The 18070-nt window shown below is 39.8% G+C and overlaps 1 protein-coding gene, 1 non-coding gene and 1 pseudogene across 3 annotated transcripts; all 3 read left to right on the top strand.

Annotated features, from left to right (window-relative positions):
* On the top strand, window positions 1–2560 carry LOC120092455 (flavonoid 3'-monooxygenase CYP75B137-like). The gene is made up of 2 exons (XM_090308198.1): window positions 1–1164; window positions 1769–2560. Exon 1 carries the CDS (start codon window positions 226–228, stop codon window positions 973–975), a length of 750 nt encoding a protein of 249 aa, XP_090164324.1. The 5' UTR covers window positions 1–225; the 3' UTR covers window positions 976–1164; window positions 1769–2560.
* On the top strand, window positions 1769–2560 carry LOC150031778 (cytochrome P450 76T24 pseudogene; annotated as a pseudogene). Its single transcript, XR_016525277.1, has one exon. The product of XR_016525277.1 is annotated as a cytochrome P450 76T24 pseudogene (transcript).
* A 10937-nt stretch (window positions 2561–13497) lies between these two features.
* On the top strand, window positions 13498–13604 carry LOC120068636 (small nucleolar RNA R71). The gene has a single exon (XR_005479273.1). It is a non-coding gene; the product is annotated as a small nucleolar RNA R71 (small nucleolar RNA).
* Window positions 13605–18070: the final 4466 nt, after the last annotated feature.

The raw sequence follows: 18070 nt of genomic DNA, 5'->3' as shown, positions 1-18070 counted from the left end.
AAAATATTTTAATTTATTTATTGTGTATAATATGACTGAGATACATACTCATGCACAAGTATTATTCGAAAAAAAAAAAAAGGTCATATCACAGATTTTAAGTTTTTTTTTTTTTTCCTTTGTCCTTGGAAAAAATTATTGATCCTCCTGGAAGGTAAAGACAGAGCCTAGATTCTTCATATTTCTTGTCTCCACCAGATTTTGTTTCTGCCGACCTTCCCCAACATGGCAAAACTTTTCACCAAACTCTCCTTCATTCTCCATTCCGCCATGGAAGAACTCACCTCCAATTTCCTCTTCACCTTCTTCGCCGCTCTTTTAATTTTCCTCTATCTAAAACTCAGGCACCGGCACATGCCACTTCCACCGGGTCCTTGGGGCATTCCACTCCTCGGAAACCTCCCTTTTCTCAACCCCGAACTTCACACCTACTTCACCAAATTGGGCGAAAGATATGGCCCAATATTAAAGCTCCAACTTGGCAACAAAGTAGGTATAATAGTAAATTCACCATGGATAGCACGTGAAGTATTGAAAGACCACGATGTCACCTTTGCCAATCGCGATGTTCCACATGCAGGTAAAGCCGCCACTTATGGTGGTTCCGACATAGTTTGGACCCTGTATGGACTTGAGTGGCGAATGTTAAGAAAAGTTTGTGTGTTGAAGATGCTAAGCAACGCGACTTTGGACTCTGTCTATGAACTCCGCCGTAGAGAGGTGAGAAACACGGTAGCTCACTTGTACCGAAGAGCTGGGTCGGTGGTGAACGTGGGCGAACAAGGGTTTTTGACGGTTTTCAACGTGGTTACGAGCATGTTGTGGGGTGGGCCAGTAGAAGGGGAGCAGAGAGATGGTCTTGCGACGGAGTTTCGAGAGACGATTTCGAACATGACTGAGCTGTTTGGTAAGCCTAATGTTTCGGATTTTTTTCCGAGCTTGGCCCGATTCGACCTCCAAGGCATTGAGAAGTAAATGCGTGAGCTTGCTACGAGATTTGATAGCATTTTCGAGAAAATGATAGATCAACGATTGAAAATTGTTGGTGAAGATGACAGTGGGAGTGTTAAGAAGAATGATTTCTTGCAATTCTTACTTGAGGTGAAAGATGAAGGAGAATCCAAGACTTCTCTCACCATGACCCGCTTCAAAGCCTTGCTCATGGTATGTTATATTACCAAGTTTATCACTTTGGTATTCCAGATTAAAATACTATTTTGTTGTGTATACTACATTAGATTTTGTTAACATTTTTGTTTTTTCAGTGGTCTAATTTTAAACACATTTTTAATAAATCTTACTAATTCCATAGAATTAGTGTTTTTTTTTTTTTTTTTTAAAGGAAATCTCAATCTATTTCTTTGAGGCTCGGTTTGATATATATATTTGATATTCTTTTCCTTTTTTGAAAATTGTGTTTGTTTCCTTATAATTTCATAAAACACAAACCAATTTAGAAACATCTTTTTTTTTTCCCCTCAATTTTTGACTTAGATTTTTAAAAACACAAACCAATTTAGAAACATCTCCTTTTTTTCCTCAATTTCTGACTTAGATTTTTAAAAATACAAAAAATATAAATCAATAAGTGAGAGTTTATGAATTTTTAAAAACAACGAGGGTTAAATAGTTTTCTTAACTACTTATAATAATCTCAAAATTAAATAAGTTCTTGAATGGAGCTTAAATTTTATTACATTATTATAAGGCAACTAGTGAATTAAGAAATTCAAGTTTTTTTTTTGTTTCTTGGCAATATGTGTGGTAGGATATGGTGATCGGCGGGACAGACACATCGTCAAATACTATAGAGTTTGCGATGGCAGAAATGATAAAGAATCCAGAAACTCTAAAGAAAGTATAGGAAGAACTCGCCGTCGTTGTTGGAGAAGACAATATTGTGGAAGAGTTCCACATTCATAGTTTTCCATATCTCAAAGCCGTAACGAAAGAAACTTTGCGTTTACACCCTATCCTACCTCCACTTGTGCCACACTGCCCAAGCGAGACCACCATTGTCTCCAATTACACAATCCCAAAGGGCTCTCGAGTGTTCATCAATGTCTGGGCCATTTAACGAGACCCCAACCAATGGGAAAATCCACTAGAGTTCAACCCAGAAAGGTTCTTGAATGGAAAATTCGATTTCAGTGGAAGTGATTTTCGTTACTTCCCATTTGGGTCCGGCAGAAGAAACTGTGCAAGGATAGCTATGGCGGAAAGAATGGTACTGTATTTGCTTGCTACAATTTTGCATTCTTTTGATTGGAAATTAGAAGATGGTGAGAAAATGGAAGTTGAGGAGAAATTTGGAATTGTTTTGAAGATGAAGAGGCCTCTTGTTCTCATCCCAACGCCAAGGCTATCTCATCCCACTCTGTATCAGTAACTAATTTTGGTGGTTTCTACATCTGCCATTGTTGTTCCTTTCAAAGCTAGCAAAGTTGTAAAATTAAAATCATGAAGGGGAGTGAGAAATCGAAAAACTGGCCTAATGTTTTTAGAATAAAGCTTCTACTTTCAATGATAGTATAACCTATGTTGCTAAAATTTATTAATATTCAGTGGTGTCGTTTATGGTTGCAAAAACTTTTAATGGCTTTAGTTTAAATTGCTTTATTGCTGTTAGAATAGAAGAATACAACAAGGACCAATCAGATAAAAGGAGTCAGACACCTAAGCAATGCCTTGCCAAGTCACAAAATCCATCTAGATTGGATATATAAAAAAGGAGAGAAAAGAAAACAGCCAATCAATTATGGTTTTATAACATCTTCACTAACCTGTATTATAGTGACATATGTTCATTTTTTAGTTAGAAAAATTATTCCTATTTTTTCCTCTTTTCGTGGCCTAAAACCCTAAGGGTAAGGTTGTATAAGTACACCATTTAAGGTGCCACTGTATCAGTGAAAATAGACATAGTAATAGAGAAAACACTTGAGCTGCCTCCCCAGTTCTTCTTCCTTAATTCCAACTTGGTATCAGAGTATTTAATGGCCAACGCCTCACACTCTGGGATGACGACAACAAGGTCTGAAATCACCAAGTTCAGCACGCCGTCGTTGAACCAACTTCTCAATCAAATCACCAGCACAAAGCTCGAACGAGGGAATTTTATGTTGTGAAAAACACTAGCATTGTCGATTCTCCGAGGGTATCGACTAGAAGGACATCTCTTAGGTACAAAAGTCTGCCCTCCCATGTTCATTTCCCTCCCCATTGAAAGTCTGTCTGTTCATAAGGCAAGAACCACTGTCTCTGATCCTTCTGGCAGTGCATCAAGCTCCACAGGTGAGCAAATGTTGAATCCTCTCTATGAGATCTGGATCACAGTTGATTAGCTACTGTTAGGGTGGCTATATAATTCAATGGCACTAGAAGTTGTCGTGCGGCTCATAGGATTTGAAAACACCAAAGCTCTATGGGATGCCATTCATGCCCTCTTTGGTGTTCAATCACGAGCTGGGGAGGATTACCTTCGTCAAGTGTTTGAACAAACACGAAAGGGGAAATTACACTCAAACAATTTGGCTCAAGCAGGAAGTCCGGTATCACCTCGTAACTTAATCTCTCAAGTTTTACTTGGTTTAGATGAAGAATATAATCCAGTTGTAGTTGTGATTCAAAGCAAACCTGACATATCCTAGTTGGATATGCAATCCGAGCTCCTCTCCTTTGAGAAAAGATTAGAGCACCAAAACTCGACCAAGTCTTTTGTTGCCTCTACAGGGAATCCATCAGTGAATGTAGCCTTTGGCAGAGGGAATGGCACTGTCAAACCTACGAGCCCCAATGTTAATCAATGTAATGTGAAGTTCCAGCACAACAACTCCAAACCTAATTACTCCAACAATGGAGGAGGCAAACGAGGTAGGGGTCGTGGCAGGGGCAATCGCACAACATGTCAAGTCTGTTCCAAATATGGTCTTGTAGCTGATATGTGTTATCAACGATTCAATAGGGAATATGTACACAATTTAAGTCAAGGCAGGGAGTCTGGACATCAGCAACCATCCAACAACACTCCATCAGCCTTCATGACATCCTACTCCAACACTCCGTTCACTGCTACACCTGAGAAACTCAGCTGATGTCAACTGGTATGCTGATAGTAGTGCTACTAATCATGTCATAGCAAATCCGACTCACATTGCCAATCCAACCGAGTATTCAGGTACGAATCTTGTAACAGTTGGTAATGGTGATCAGCTATGCATTTCTATTGTAGGTAACTCATGTCTAAAATCTGGACAGTATGTACTTAGTTTGGAAGATGTTTTTTATGTTCCATCTATTGCAAAGAACCTAGTAAGCATCCCTAAACTAACTCAAGATAATTATATATTTATGGAAATTCATGGAACTTGATAGGATAAACATTCGGGCAACATTCTGGTGAAAGGCACACTTAAGGATGGCTTCTATCAGCTTGGAGAGACAACCATACAACCATATGATGTCTCAAAGCACAGAAGATCAGAAAACCTCAGATCCTTGGACAAAAATAATGGCTCAAAAGCACTTTTCTTATCCAATGTCAGTGTAAATGTTATTGAGTCAATAGATCTGTGGCATAGAAGATTAGGTCATCCCTCCCCCAAAGTTTTGAAATCAATACTAGATCAGTGTAAACAGTCCATCAAAGTTAATGAAAAGCAACTGTTATGTGACTCGTGTCAGTTGGGCAAATCACACCCTCTCTATTTCTCACAATCCGAAGCAAGGGCCAAGGCTAATTTTGACTTAATTCATTCTGATGTATGAGGACCAGCTCCAATATAATCCACAACAGGATTTCGTTATTACATCTCCTTCTTAGATGATCATAGCAGGTTTCTGTGGACATAACCTCTTAAGCAAAAATCTGATGCACTTGCAGCTTTCCAGAACTTCATTCATGTGATAAAAAATTAGTTTGATGTCACAGTTAAAATGTTTCAATCTGACAATGGCAGTGAGTTTAAAAGGATTCATCAGCTGTGCTCCTCATTAGGGATCCTAAGTCGGTACTCTTGTCCATAACTTCAGCTTAAAATGGAAGAGCAAGAAGAAAGCATTGACATTTAGTTAAAATGGGACTCACCTTCTTAGCACAAGCCTCCATGCCTTATCAGTACTGGTGGGATGTGTTTGTTAATGCCAACATTCTGATCAATGGATTACTAACTCCTGTACTAAATGGACAGTCCCCAACTCAGATCTTGTTTAAAAAAGTACTGGATATAACAAAACTAAGAATGTTTGGGTGTGCTTGCTTCCCCTGTATTCGACCATATCAACATCACAAGTTTCAATATCACTCTGAAAAATGTGTGTACATAGGCCCAAGTATACTCCATAAAGGACATCGATGCCTAGCGAAATCGGGTAAAGTATACATACTCGAAATGTTGTTTTTAATGAAACTAAATTTCCATTTTCTACTGGTTTTCAGGTGATCAGTGATTGTTCACAAGTTATCCCTCCATCACTACATATCTAAAGGTCCACTCCACTTGTCCAAGCCCTCTCTAAACCATTACAAACAAATCCTACTATATCCAACATCAATCCTCCACCAAATCCTTCACCCAGCTTTGCTCATTCATCCTACCTTGACAGAACCATCACACAACCCCTCAACCAATGCATCACAATCCATATCTCATGTACAACAACCTTACAGCTCCCTGATGCATGTTATTATACAATCAAATAATGGTAAAGGATGCGATGGTGGAAAATGTGTTGTGCATGCAAGTTTTCTCAGTAAGACCCAAGTATAAATCCTACTGTGTTGCCTGATAAACCCAAGGTCGAACACACGGACTAAGGAAAACAGTATGCGATGGTAAATTTGGACTATTTTGCGGTAACAAATAAATCAAGATGTTGGTTGGTTTTTTGTTTACAGTATAAAGTGTATGCGGCAGAATTGAAAAAAGAGTTAATAATACAAAAGATGCGATAAGTATGCGGGAGAACGGGTTGAGAAGGGGTTTAGCTAACACTTCCTAGGATTGCGTTCATGTTATGCGATCATGCTAGCCAAGTACTTCTCAACCCATTCGACAATTTTAGCTACTCATGCGTATTTTAAAGAGAGTGAACAAATGTAGAAATGCAAGTTCCATTATATATATATATAATCGAAGTACAGGATGACAATGCGAAATAAGAATAAAGAGCCTGGTAGCAATTTCTTGCTTCCCAAGGCCTTTACACTGTTCTTCTTTACTCTCTCAAAAGATATTCTTGCTCTCGCAAGAGTCGGCCATCTCTCTGTTTTTCCACACTCCCTGGCACCCTCTCGAGCTGACCAGGACGATCTTCCGGTGTCTTTTCCGTTCTCTCGCTTTCGCCTTCTAAATATAAGGAAACTAAGAACAAGGCTAACTATCGTCTATATGGTGAATTCTAAAACAAGGCGAACTGAACGAACTTCTTCACTGAAGGTCGCCTTCGGTATTTATAGAGCTTCAGGGTGAAAGGTTTTTTTTCTCTCTTATGATTGCACCGATGGGATGGCATTAATTCTCTGTCTGATGCGTCGAATATTTGTCACTAAAAAGTTGAGTGTACTTGCTACAGTGTCGTTAACGGCTTGTCAACTTAATTTGGAATCGACCTTCATCAACTTTCTATCCCATTGTGATTTACTAAGCTTTCACTCAGATGCGCCCACCGTGATGCGCCGGCTCTATGCGGCCACCTTTTTTAGCAGATTTTTGCGAGCGCAAACGATTGCATAGCCTTGCGGTCGCAATCTCTTAATGCGCTTGGACGTTAATTTCTTTGGATCGCATTTCTGCCTTGTGTCAACGCATTTTCCTACATAAAATACATAAGTTAGTTGTTTTAATGTCATGGACGTATGCAATCACAATGTTGTGAACTTAATGCTTTTGGATGCAATATTGTATATTTTTACCATCGTAATCCTGCATTTTTTTATAACTTTACATTGTAATAATGTGCATTTCTGCTCGTTATCACTCCCCAACTCCCTCTCGTATCAATATTCCCTCTCACATGACCAGCTCACCACCCCATACCTCTATTGACTCTCCATAAACAGATCATTCTCTCTTACCTGCATCCCTTCAGCAAACCACTATTCCTATTGAGCAATAGCAACCCACAGTCCCAATACAACCAACCCATCCGATGATTACTGGAGCAAAGGCTGGTATTTTCAAGCCCAAAATTGTACTCACAACCAATAAAAATGATTGGACTGTCACTGAACCAACCAGAGTAAAAAAGGCGCTTAGTACACCTCAATGGAAAGCAGCTATGGACAACGAGTATCAAGCGCTAGTTCAAAGAAACACTTGCCAGCTCGTACCACCATTTGACTCATATAATATTCTAGGTAACAAGTGAATCTTCCAGTTAAAGAAACACCCTAATGGCTATATTGACAAGTACAAAGCATGTATGGTAGCAAAAGCGTTCCATCAGCATCAAGGGATAGATTTCTTTGAGATGTTTAGTCTTGTAGTAAAGGTTTCCACTATTAGAGTTGTGCTTAACATAGCTGTCTCAAGAGGATGGGAGATCTGCCAACTCGACTTCAATAACGCTTTCCTAAATGGAAAACTACAAGAAGAAGTATATATGAAGTAACCTACTAGATATGTTAGCACTAAACATCCTGAGTATGTGTACAAATTGAACAAAGAAATCTATGGCTTAAAACAAGCCCCTTGAGCCTGGAGCAACACACTTGGAAGTGCCTTAATCAACTGGGGATTCAAAGCATCAAATGCAAATAACTCATTATTCATATTTCACACTCGGGAAGCTGATATATTTCTGCTAGTTTATATAGATGATATGATAATAATAGGCAATAATCCTCAACTGATATCCCAACTCATCAACCTATTTGACAGTAGGTTTGCATTGAAGGACCTCGGCCGCCTCACCTATTTCTTAGGCATTCAAGTTGCGATCATTTTATTTATGCATTGATCATGATTCCTACCTTCGTTTTGGCTTGTCCCACATGTGTCATGCGGACATCCAACTACGATTAAGATCCGATTGCAACGTTATAATTTTTTTTTTATGAAGAACCTAAAAGTAGCAAGGTCGAAAATGAATACCGCACCCCCAAATTTAAAATGCAGCAATGTCCCCATTGATGAAAGATTGAAAGAAGTCATGCGATGCTCTTAGGAAGTTTTGTAAAAAGTCAGTTTGAAAGAAAGCTAGTAGACCACTGACTTCTAAAAATATTTCACGAGATGACTATCCTTAAATTAAGTTGACTCTAGTATATACGAAAAAAATAGAGGCATGCGTTTCATCATTGAAATCATAATTGGCAAGGAGAAATAATGCGGTGACTTACTAAATTAATCAATGTTAAATGATTGCGCCAACAAAAGAGGATAAGATGATAAGATTTTCAAAGTTAAAATGAAATGCGATAGAGCAAAATTTGGAATAAATAAAGTCAAGGAAAGATACAACCCCCAAATTTGCTCTGTCACCCGCATTATTTGTGATCGCATCCTTCCTTGCGGTGAACTATTTTCTTTGATTTCGGTGGCGGAATAAAGTAGTTGCATCTAACGTGTAGCTCCTTCGCAATTGTTCACCACGATCGTTGCAAAGAAAACACTGAGAGCGTCAAATAATAATAAAAAAAGGTAAACAAAACGTCTTTTTTAAAAAAGATGCAACAGATAGCGAAATGATAATACTAAAAAAAGGTAGAGATAAGTTCATGAATTGAGGATTTCAATGGATACTTCACAAAACTTGTGTCCCTGATGAATTTGAATCGCATGATTGCACAGGGACCGCCCATTTCTTTTCAGTCAGAGTTTCTCAGGTGCACGGAGGTGACCTTGCGATGCCAGTCTTCTCGAAATATATTTTTGCTCTTTGCTCGTTGACTTTGAATATGTTGGTCCCGTCTTCATTGGATAACTCAACTACGCCATGTGGGAATACCTCTCCGACTTTGAAGGGTCCAGACCAACGTGACTTTAAATTTCCTGGGAAGAGTCGTAGCCGCAAATTAAATAGTAAGATCTTTTCCCGACTTGGATATTCTTCTCGCATAATTGTTTGTCGTGCCAGCACTTTGCGCGCTCTTTGTAAATCTTTGCATTCTCATATGCATGCGTTCTCCATTCCTTCAGCTCAACCAATTGAAGTTTCCTTGCTTCCCCTATGGCCTTTAAGTCAAAGTTTAGCATTTTCACTACCCACGATGCTTTATGCTCCAGCTCAAGTGGTAAATGACACGCCTTTCCAAATACCAACGCATATGGGGACATGCCTATAGGTGTCTTATAGGCGGTTCTATATGCCCACAAGGCATCGTCCTGCTTTGTTGCCCAATCTTTTCGTGAAGGATTCACCACCTTTTCTAATATTAACTTGATCTCTCGATTGGACACTTCAGCTTGACCATTTTTCTTTGGATGGTATGTGGTGGCCACTTTATGGAGGATATTATATTTGTGCAGAAAATCTTTGATGATGTGATTAACAAAGTGGGAGCATTCATCACATAATATGGCACGCGGAGTACCAAAATGAGTGAAAATATTTTTATTCAGGAACTTGGAGACTACCGCCGCATCGCTTGCGGCGCACGCTACCACTTCTACCCATTTGAAAACGTAGTCGACGGCTAACAGAATATATTTTTGACCATTTTATGGTGGAAATGGTCCCATGAAGTCAATGCCCCAGAGGTCGTACAATTCTAGTTCTAAAATGATGTTCATGGGCATCGCATGATTCCATGAAATATTACCCATGCGTTGGCACTGATCACACTTCATCGCGTAGTCTCTTACATCTTTGAATAGTTTGGCCAATAATACCCACTTTGTAATATTTTCGCTGTTGTGCGTTGGCCTCCAAAGTGCCCCCCATATGGCGAGTCAGGACATTGTGATAATATGTGTTAGTGAGCAACATTTCGAATGCACAGGCGCAAAATCTTGTTTGGACCCTCTCTTATACAGATTTGGCTCATCCCAATAATATGACTTGCATTCATGTCTGAGCCACTTCTTTTGGTGGTCTGTATAATCTTTGGGAAATTGTTTGCAAACCAAAAAATTTACCACATCCGTGTACCATGGTAATTCTTCAATCTTAAATAGCCACTCGTCTGGGAATGTTGTGCTCACCTCTGACTGGTTGCGGTCAACTTCTGGATTTTCTAATCTGGATAAATGGTCTGCAACCTTGTTCTTTGTCCCCTTGCGATCAATGATTTCCATATCGAATTCCTGGAGGAGGAGAACCCATCTAATCAATCTCGGCTGTGCATCTTTCTTTGTCATCAAATATTTTATCGCCGAGTAGTCAGTGTGAATGAGTACTTTAGTTCCCAGCAAATAAGCTCTGAATTTTTCCAACGCAAATATCACTGCAAGCAGTTTTTTTCTATGGTGGTGTAGTTTGTTTGAGCAAATTCAAGGTTTTACTCGCATATGCGATGGGGTGTAGCATTGTTTTCTTCTTCTACGCCAGCACTGCTCCCATCACATAACCGCTTGTGTCGCACATTAATTCGAAGGGCTGTGTCCAGTCTGGTGCGATCAATACAGGGTGGTTGTTAATGCGTTCTTCAAAATCATGAATGTGTTGAGGCATTGGTCATCGAAGTTAAACTTTCTATCTGCCTTTAGCAACGCACTCAGTGGTTGTGCAATCTTTGAAAAGTCTGTGACAAAACGTCTATAAAATCTAGCATGTCCCGAGAAGCTCCTGACAGCCTTTACAATTGCCTCAATTTTTGCCTTGTCCACCTCTAACCCATCCTTGGAGACCTTGTGCCCAAGCATAATGTCGTCCTTCACCATGAAGTGGCATTTCTCCCAATTAAGCACGAGGTTCGTCTCTTCACATATTTTCAATATCCTCTCCAGGTTGTTGAGACAAACTTCGTATGTTTGCCCATACACAGAGAAGTCATCCATGAAAGTTTCTATAGAGTCTTCGAGATATTCAGAAAAGATGGCCATCATACACCTTTGGAAAGTGCTCGGCGCATTGCAAAGGCCGAACGACATGCATCGAAATGCAAATGTTCTATACGGGCAGGTGAATGTGGTTTTTTCTTGATCTTCAAGAGCAATCATGATCTGGTTATAGCTGGCATATTCATCCAAGAAGCAGTAAAAGTCATTTCCATCTAGGCGATCTAGCATTTGGTCGATAAAAAGCAAAGGGAAATGATCCTTCTTTGTTGCCGCATTTAACTTGCGGTAATCCATGCAAATCCGCCATCTGGTGGTGGTTCTCATTGGTATCAGTTCATTATTTGGATTAGGGACTACCGTCATCCCTCATTTCTTCGGAACGCATTGCACAGGGTTGACCCAAGTGCTGTCGGCTATTGTATAGATCATGCCCGCATCTAACCACTTAATTATCTCCTTCTTTACGACCTCCTTCATCGTAGGGTTGAGTCTGCGCTGATGTTCGATCGATCTTTTGTGATTCTCTTCGAGATGAATCCTATGCATTCAGTATGCAGGGCTGATTCCTCTAATGTCTGCAAGCGTCCAGCCAATTTCTTTTACATACTTTCTTAGAATGCTCAGCAGCGCATTTTCTTGGTCTTCATTAATTGCAGAGGAAATAATTACAGGTTGTTTTTCATTCTGCCCCAGAAACGCATAATTTAGGTGGTGAGGAAAGGTCTTCAACTTTATTGATTGTGGGTGTTCCAAGGATGGTTTTTTTGTTTTTCTTTCTTCATTTGTGGTCAGCTTGTCTTTTTTGGATGCGGTCATCTCATCATCTTTAGTTGTTTTTTCTGTGATCGCATTGCATGCTACAATGGATGCGATCGCATCCTCATCTTCATTTTCATCTTCAGACTTTTCTTCTTCATTCAAACTTGGTTCATCATCGGATTCATTAAGGTCTTCTTCATCAGGATAATTCATGGCTCAGATAATGTCAAACCTGAGCTTCTGTCCATTCACACTCAGTGTGATCTCTCCTTTGTACACATCAATCTGGGCATGACCGGTGGACAAAAATGGTCATCCCAAGATGATGAGTACCTCCTTGTCTGATTTATAGTTCATGATGATGAAGTCTGCTGGTAATATAAATTTGTCGATTGTAACTAGAACATCCTTCATCTTCCCCTCTGGATGCACAAGAGATTTATCCGCTAATTGGAGAGTCATCGTCGTGGGCGCAAGCTGCCCCATATTCAGCTGCTCGAAAATTGGCAGGGACATCAAGTTGATGCTGGCCCCGAGATTGCATAACTCTTGACCGATGTATAACCCTCCAACAGAGCAAGGTATAGTGAAACTTCCAGGGTCACGCATTTTCGGTGGGATTATAGATTTTGCACATTGCGTCAAAGCCACCATTGCAAACTTACCAGTGCTTCTCTTCTTTGTCACCATATCCTTTAGAAACTTCGTATATGTAGGCATCTATTCGATCGCTTCAGTGAATGGAATGTTAATATGCAACTGTTTTAGCATATCCATGAAGCGTTGATACTGTACCTCATCATTTTTCTTCTTTTTGAGTCTCTGAGGAAATGGTGGCAGTTGTATTCTTACGGTCCCCTGTCCTTTCGGCTCCAAGGTGGACGCAATCTCTGGTTCCATAGCCTCATTTTTTTCTATTCCTTCTCAAGTCAATCCAATCTCTGGTTCCAGCGTAATTGGAGCAGTCCGGTTAGGATCCTTCTTCTCCCCCGTCACAGTCTTTCTGCTCCACAACGTCATAACTTGACATTGCTCTTTTCCTATACACCCTGGGTTGCGCGGGAGTTCCGTTGAGCTCGGTATTGGCCCTTGTGGTCTATTCTTGAGCTCGCCCACGATTTGGCCTATCTGAACTTCCAGGTTGTGGATGGACATCACTTGATTTTGAAGCACTGTTTTGTTCTTTTCAATATATTGCTTCAATAAACTCTCCAAAGAAGAAGATTGCGGTGCCTGCGAACTGCTGGCTTGATTTTGCGTTTGACCGTTGGTTCGCGGGAAAAATCCGGGTGGCCATTCTTTTTACGCCACTGATTGAATATTTTGTTGTTGATTTATCCACGCAAAGTTAGGGTGGTTTCTCCACCCAGGGTTGTACGTGTTAGAAACCGGATTATTCTTCACAAAATAGACTGACTGTGGGTTTCTTGGGCATTCCTCCATTAGATGGCCTTCATCGCAAGTAGCATAACTTGCGGTCGTCTGGTTGATTGTGTTGACTTGCCCACTAGGCGTTGCTGGGCTACTAATTGCGATTCCCTATATTAAGTTCATCATCACAGTCATTTAGTTCTGAAGGGATGCGATGGCCCCGTTTTTTGCGTCACTGTCCTTGATTTTCAATCTTTGATCGCTTTCTCTCCAGTCTTCATGATTTTTAGAAATGCGATCAAGGATATTCTTTGCCTCATCATAAGTTTTATCCAGTAGACCTCTAGTTGCTGCCGCATTGGCAGCTGTTTGCGATGCAGGGTTTAATCCATGGTAGAAAATTTCCATCTGTAAGCAGTTCGGTAAGCCGTTATGCGGGCAATCTCTTACCAGCTTCTTAAACCTCGCCCAAGCGTCACTGAGCGATTCGTCAATATCCTGTTCAAAATTGGTGATCAACTTCCCTCTTTTGGTGTTCTCCGTTGGAGGGAAGTACTTCTTCATAAACTTCTCAATTACTTGCTCCCATGATGTAATCTTCCCTGGTTTGAGAGAATAAGCCCATTTTCGTGCCTGGTCATACAACAAAAATGGAAACAATGTTAGTCGAACCTCCTCACCAGAGATGTTTGGGAACACAAAAGTGTTGCAGATTTCAATAAAACTCTGGAGATGGGCGTGTGGATCCTCGTCACATCGTCCACCAAACTATCTGGTCATTTGAATCATCTGTAACATAACCGGTTTCATTTCAAACCTCGATCCGTCTAGAGCTAGACTCATGATTCCTGGGGAGAAATCATATAGGTTTGCTGACACATAGTCCCGAATGGGTCTATTGTAGTCATTCGCTAGGAGGATTGGGTTGGCCATTATATTATTTGCGTTTGCAACCCTCTCTTCCGGTTTTTGCACCATTCTTCGTGTTCTGTCTTGTTTTTGTTAGTGGTTGTCTCTCAATCTTCGTCGGAACGTTCTTTTAATCTTCGGATCGTAATTCGCCAGAGATTGAAAGCTGCAAAGAAAATAAAAAAAAAATTACCGTTAGCATAATGTATTGCCTTAGTCCCCAGCAATGGCACCAAAAACTTGATGCGTGTTGTTATGTGATGAAATAATGGTAAAGGATGCGATGGTGGAAAATGCATTCTGCATGCAAGTTTTCTCAGTAAGACCCAAATATAAATCCTACTGAGTTGCCTGCTAAGCCTAGGGTCGAACACAGGGACTAAGGAAAATAGTATGCGATGGTAAATTTGGACTACTTTGCGGTAACAAATAAATCAAGGTGTTGGTTGGTTTGTTGTTTAAAGTATAAAGTGTATGCGGCAGAGTTGAGAAAAGAGTTAATAATACAAAAGATGCGATGAGTATGTAGGGGAACAGGTTGAGAAGGGGTTTAGCTAACACTTCCTAGGATTACGTTCATGTTATGCGATCATGCTAGCCAAGTACTTCTCAACCCATTCGACAATTTTAGCTACTCATGCGTATTTTAAAGAGAGTGAATAGATGTAGAAATGCAAGTTCCATTATATATATATATATATATATATATATATATAATCGAACTACAGGATGACAATGCGAAATAAGAATAAAGAGCCAGGTAGCAATTTCTTGCTTCCCAAGGCTTTTACACTGTTCTTCTCTACACTGCTCAAAAGATATTCTTGCTCTCGTAAGAGTCGGCCCTCTCTTTGTTTTTCCATGCTCCCTGGCACTCTCTTGAGCTGACCAGGACGATCTTCCGTCGTCTTTTCCCTTTTCTCGCTTTCGCCTTCTAAATATAAGAAAACTAAGAACAAGGCTAACTATCGTCTATATGGTGAATTCTAAAACTCGGTGAATTGAACGAACTCCTTCACTGAAGGTGGCCTTCGGTATTTATAGAACTTCAGGGTGAAAGGTTTTTTTTCTCTCTTATGATTGCACTGATGAGATGGCATTAATTCTCTGTCTGGTGCGCCGAATATTTGTCACTGAAAAGTTGAGTGTACTTCCTACAGTGTCGTTAACAGCTTGTCAACTTAATTCAGAATCGACCGTCGTCAGCTTTCTGTCCCATCGTGATTTATTAAGCTTTCACCCAAATGCACCCACTTGATGCGCCGACTCTATGCGGCCACCTTCTTGAGCAGATTTTTGTGAGCGCAAACGATTTCATAGCCTTGCGGTCGCAATCTCTTAATGTGCTCGGACGTTAATTTCTTTGGATCGCATTTTCGCCTTGTGTCAACACGTTTTCCTACATAATATACATAAGTTAGCTGTTTTAATGCGATGGACGCATGCGATCATAATGTTGTGAACTTAATGCTTTTGGACGCAATATTGTATACTTTTACCATCACAATCCTACATTGTTTTATAACTTTGTGCTATAATAACATGCATTTCTGCCCGTTATCACTCCCCAACTCCCTCTCCTATTAATATTCCCTCTCACATGACCAGCTCACCATCCCATACCTCCGTTGACTCTTCACAAACAAATCATTCTCTCTTACCTGTATCCCTTCAGCAAACCATTGTTCCTATTGAGAAATAGCAACCCACAGTCCCAATACAACCAACCCATCCGTTGATTACTAGAGCAAAGTTTGGTCTTTTCAAGCCCAAAATTGTACTCACAACCAATAAAACTGATTGGACTGTCACTGAACCAACCAGAGTAAAAAAGGAACTTAGTACACCTCAATGGAAAGCAACTATGGACAACAAGTATCAAGCACTAGTTCAAAGAAACACTTGCTAGCTTGTACCACCAGTTGATTCATATAATATTCTAGGTAACAAGTGGATCTTCCAGTTAAAGAAACACCCTGATGGCTCTATTGACAGGTACAAAGCACGTTTTGTAGCAAAGGGGTTCCATCAGCATCAAGGGATAGATTTCTTTGAGATGTTTAGTCTTGTAGTCAAGGTTTCCACTATTAGAGTTGTGCTTAGCATAGTTGTCTTAAGAGGATGGGAGATCTGCCAACTCGACTTCAATAACGCCTTCCTAAATGGAAACCTACAAGAACAAGTATATATGAACATTGTACCTGATGATCTTTATGACTACTACAACACGATAAAGACAGCACAGGAAGTCTGGGATGCCTTACAAAAGAAATATGACATCGAGAAGACTGGGTCGAAAAAATATGTTGTCAGTCGTTACCTCAAGTTCCTGATGATGGATGACAAATTTGTGGTGGCCCAGTCATATGAACTGCATAAGATAGCCCATGAAAAAATAACTAAAGGTATTCCTCTAGACGAAGATAACACAGTCAAATAATAATTTCCCCCTTTGTGGAAAGATTTTGAGAACACCTTGAGTCATAAAACCAAGGACTTTTGCATGGAGAGTCTTATCACCCAGCTAAGGATTGAGGAGATAGCCCCGAAGCAAGATAAGAGGGAGGAGGTGAACATTGTACCTGGGTGATCTGCCTCTACCATGATAAAGTCTGACCAAAAGTCCAAGGGGATAAAAAGGAAAGGTTAGAACTGTGGTTCCAGCAACTAGAACCAATAGAAGAAGCAAAAAAACCCCCATCAAGAAAAATGGTACAGTTCCTTTGCTTTAACTGTAATAAACATGGACACATGGCTAGGAATTGTAGGAACAGGCATCGTCCTGCTGGTTAATCGAACCTGATAGAGGAACCATTAGTTGCCATGGTCACATAAGTAAATGTGATCGGTGGTTCTGAGGGGTGGCGGATTTTATTTTCACCACGCGCCATGTCTGTCACGACCTTAGTCTATTTAAAACTTATACCGAAACTAAGGATAAGAATATTCTGTTGGGAGATCACCACTCTATGAAATTTGCTGGAACTGACGAGGTGGAGCTGAAGTATACCTCCAGGAAGACCCGAGGATGTCCTGCACACTCTAGAGAAAAGAAAGAAATTGGTCTCAAGCTATCTTCTCAACAAGGTTGGATTTACTCAAACCATAGGGGTGTATTTATATACACATACTAAAAAAAATGTATCATACGGAAGGGGTATGCAATTGAGGAAATGTCCATATTAAATTTAGACATTAATAAAATAAAATCTTTTGTGTATATGTTGTGTTCTATGAATGTTTGGCGTACTAGACTTTGTCATGTTAATAAGAAACTAATTAGTAACATGATTAGGCTAGAAATGATATCTAAGTTATCCATGAATGAATATGATAAACGCGAGTATTGTAATCCGGCTAAAATTACTAAAACTTCACATAAATTTGTACTTAGGATTTCTGAGCCTTTAGATTTAGTTCATTCTATTTTATGTGAATTTGATGACATCTTTGCACCATCATGCGTTTGTATGTAGATGATTTATTAATTTTTGGGTCTAACTTGCACGTCGTAAATGATGTCAACTCTATAATGAGTGCAAAATTCGACATGAAAGGCTTGGGAGAAGCAAGTGTAATCTTATGCATAAAAGTGACAAGGTAGAAAAATAATTTCTTTCGATCAATCTCACTATGTAGAAAAGATTCTCTAAAGAAATAAAATTACTTGGAATGTAAACTAGTACGTACTCCTTATGACCCTAATGTTAAGTAGTTAAAGAATACTGGTGACAGTGTTAATCAATTTGAGTATATGAGCATCATAACAGTCTTAGATACATTGTTGACTGCACTAGGCCTAATATAGCTTATGTTGTAAGATTACTTTGTATGTTTACAAGCAGACCTAGAATAGAGCATTAGAATGCTATAGAAAGGGTTATGAGGTACTTGAAGAAAACCCATAACCTAGGATTGCATTATCAGAAGTTTCCCGCTGTCTTGGAAGGATTCAGCGATGCTAACTGGAACTCCCTCTCGGATGATTTAAAAGCTACGAGTGGCTATATTTTCAATATAGCATGTGGAACTATCCCTTGGAAATCCAAGAAACAGACTATTTTAGCCCAATCTACGATGGAGTCAGA

Source organism: Benincasa hispida, chromosome 12 (assembly GCF_027475165.1).
Source record: "Benincasa hispida cultivar pf3 chromosome 12, pf3_genome.v1.1, whole genome shotgun sequence".
In the NCBI taxonomy this organism is placed as follows: Eukaryota; Viridiplantae; Streptophyta; class Magnoliopsida; order Cucurbitales; family Cucurbitaceae; genus Benincasa; species Benincasa hispida.
This window is presented reverse-complemented; position numbering and strand designations above follow the sequence as displayed.

Coding starts and splice junctions, on each gene's coding strand:
- LOC120092455 (XM_090308198.1), top strand. CDS start 226: ATGGCAAAACTTTTCACCAAACTCTCCTTCATTCTCCATTCCGCCATG.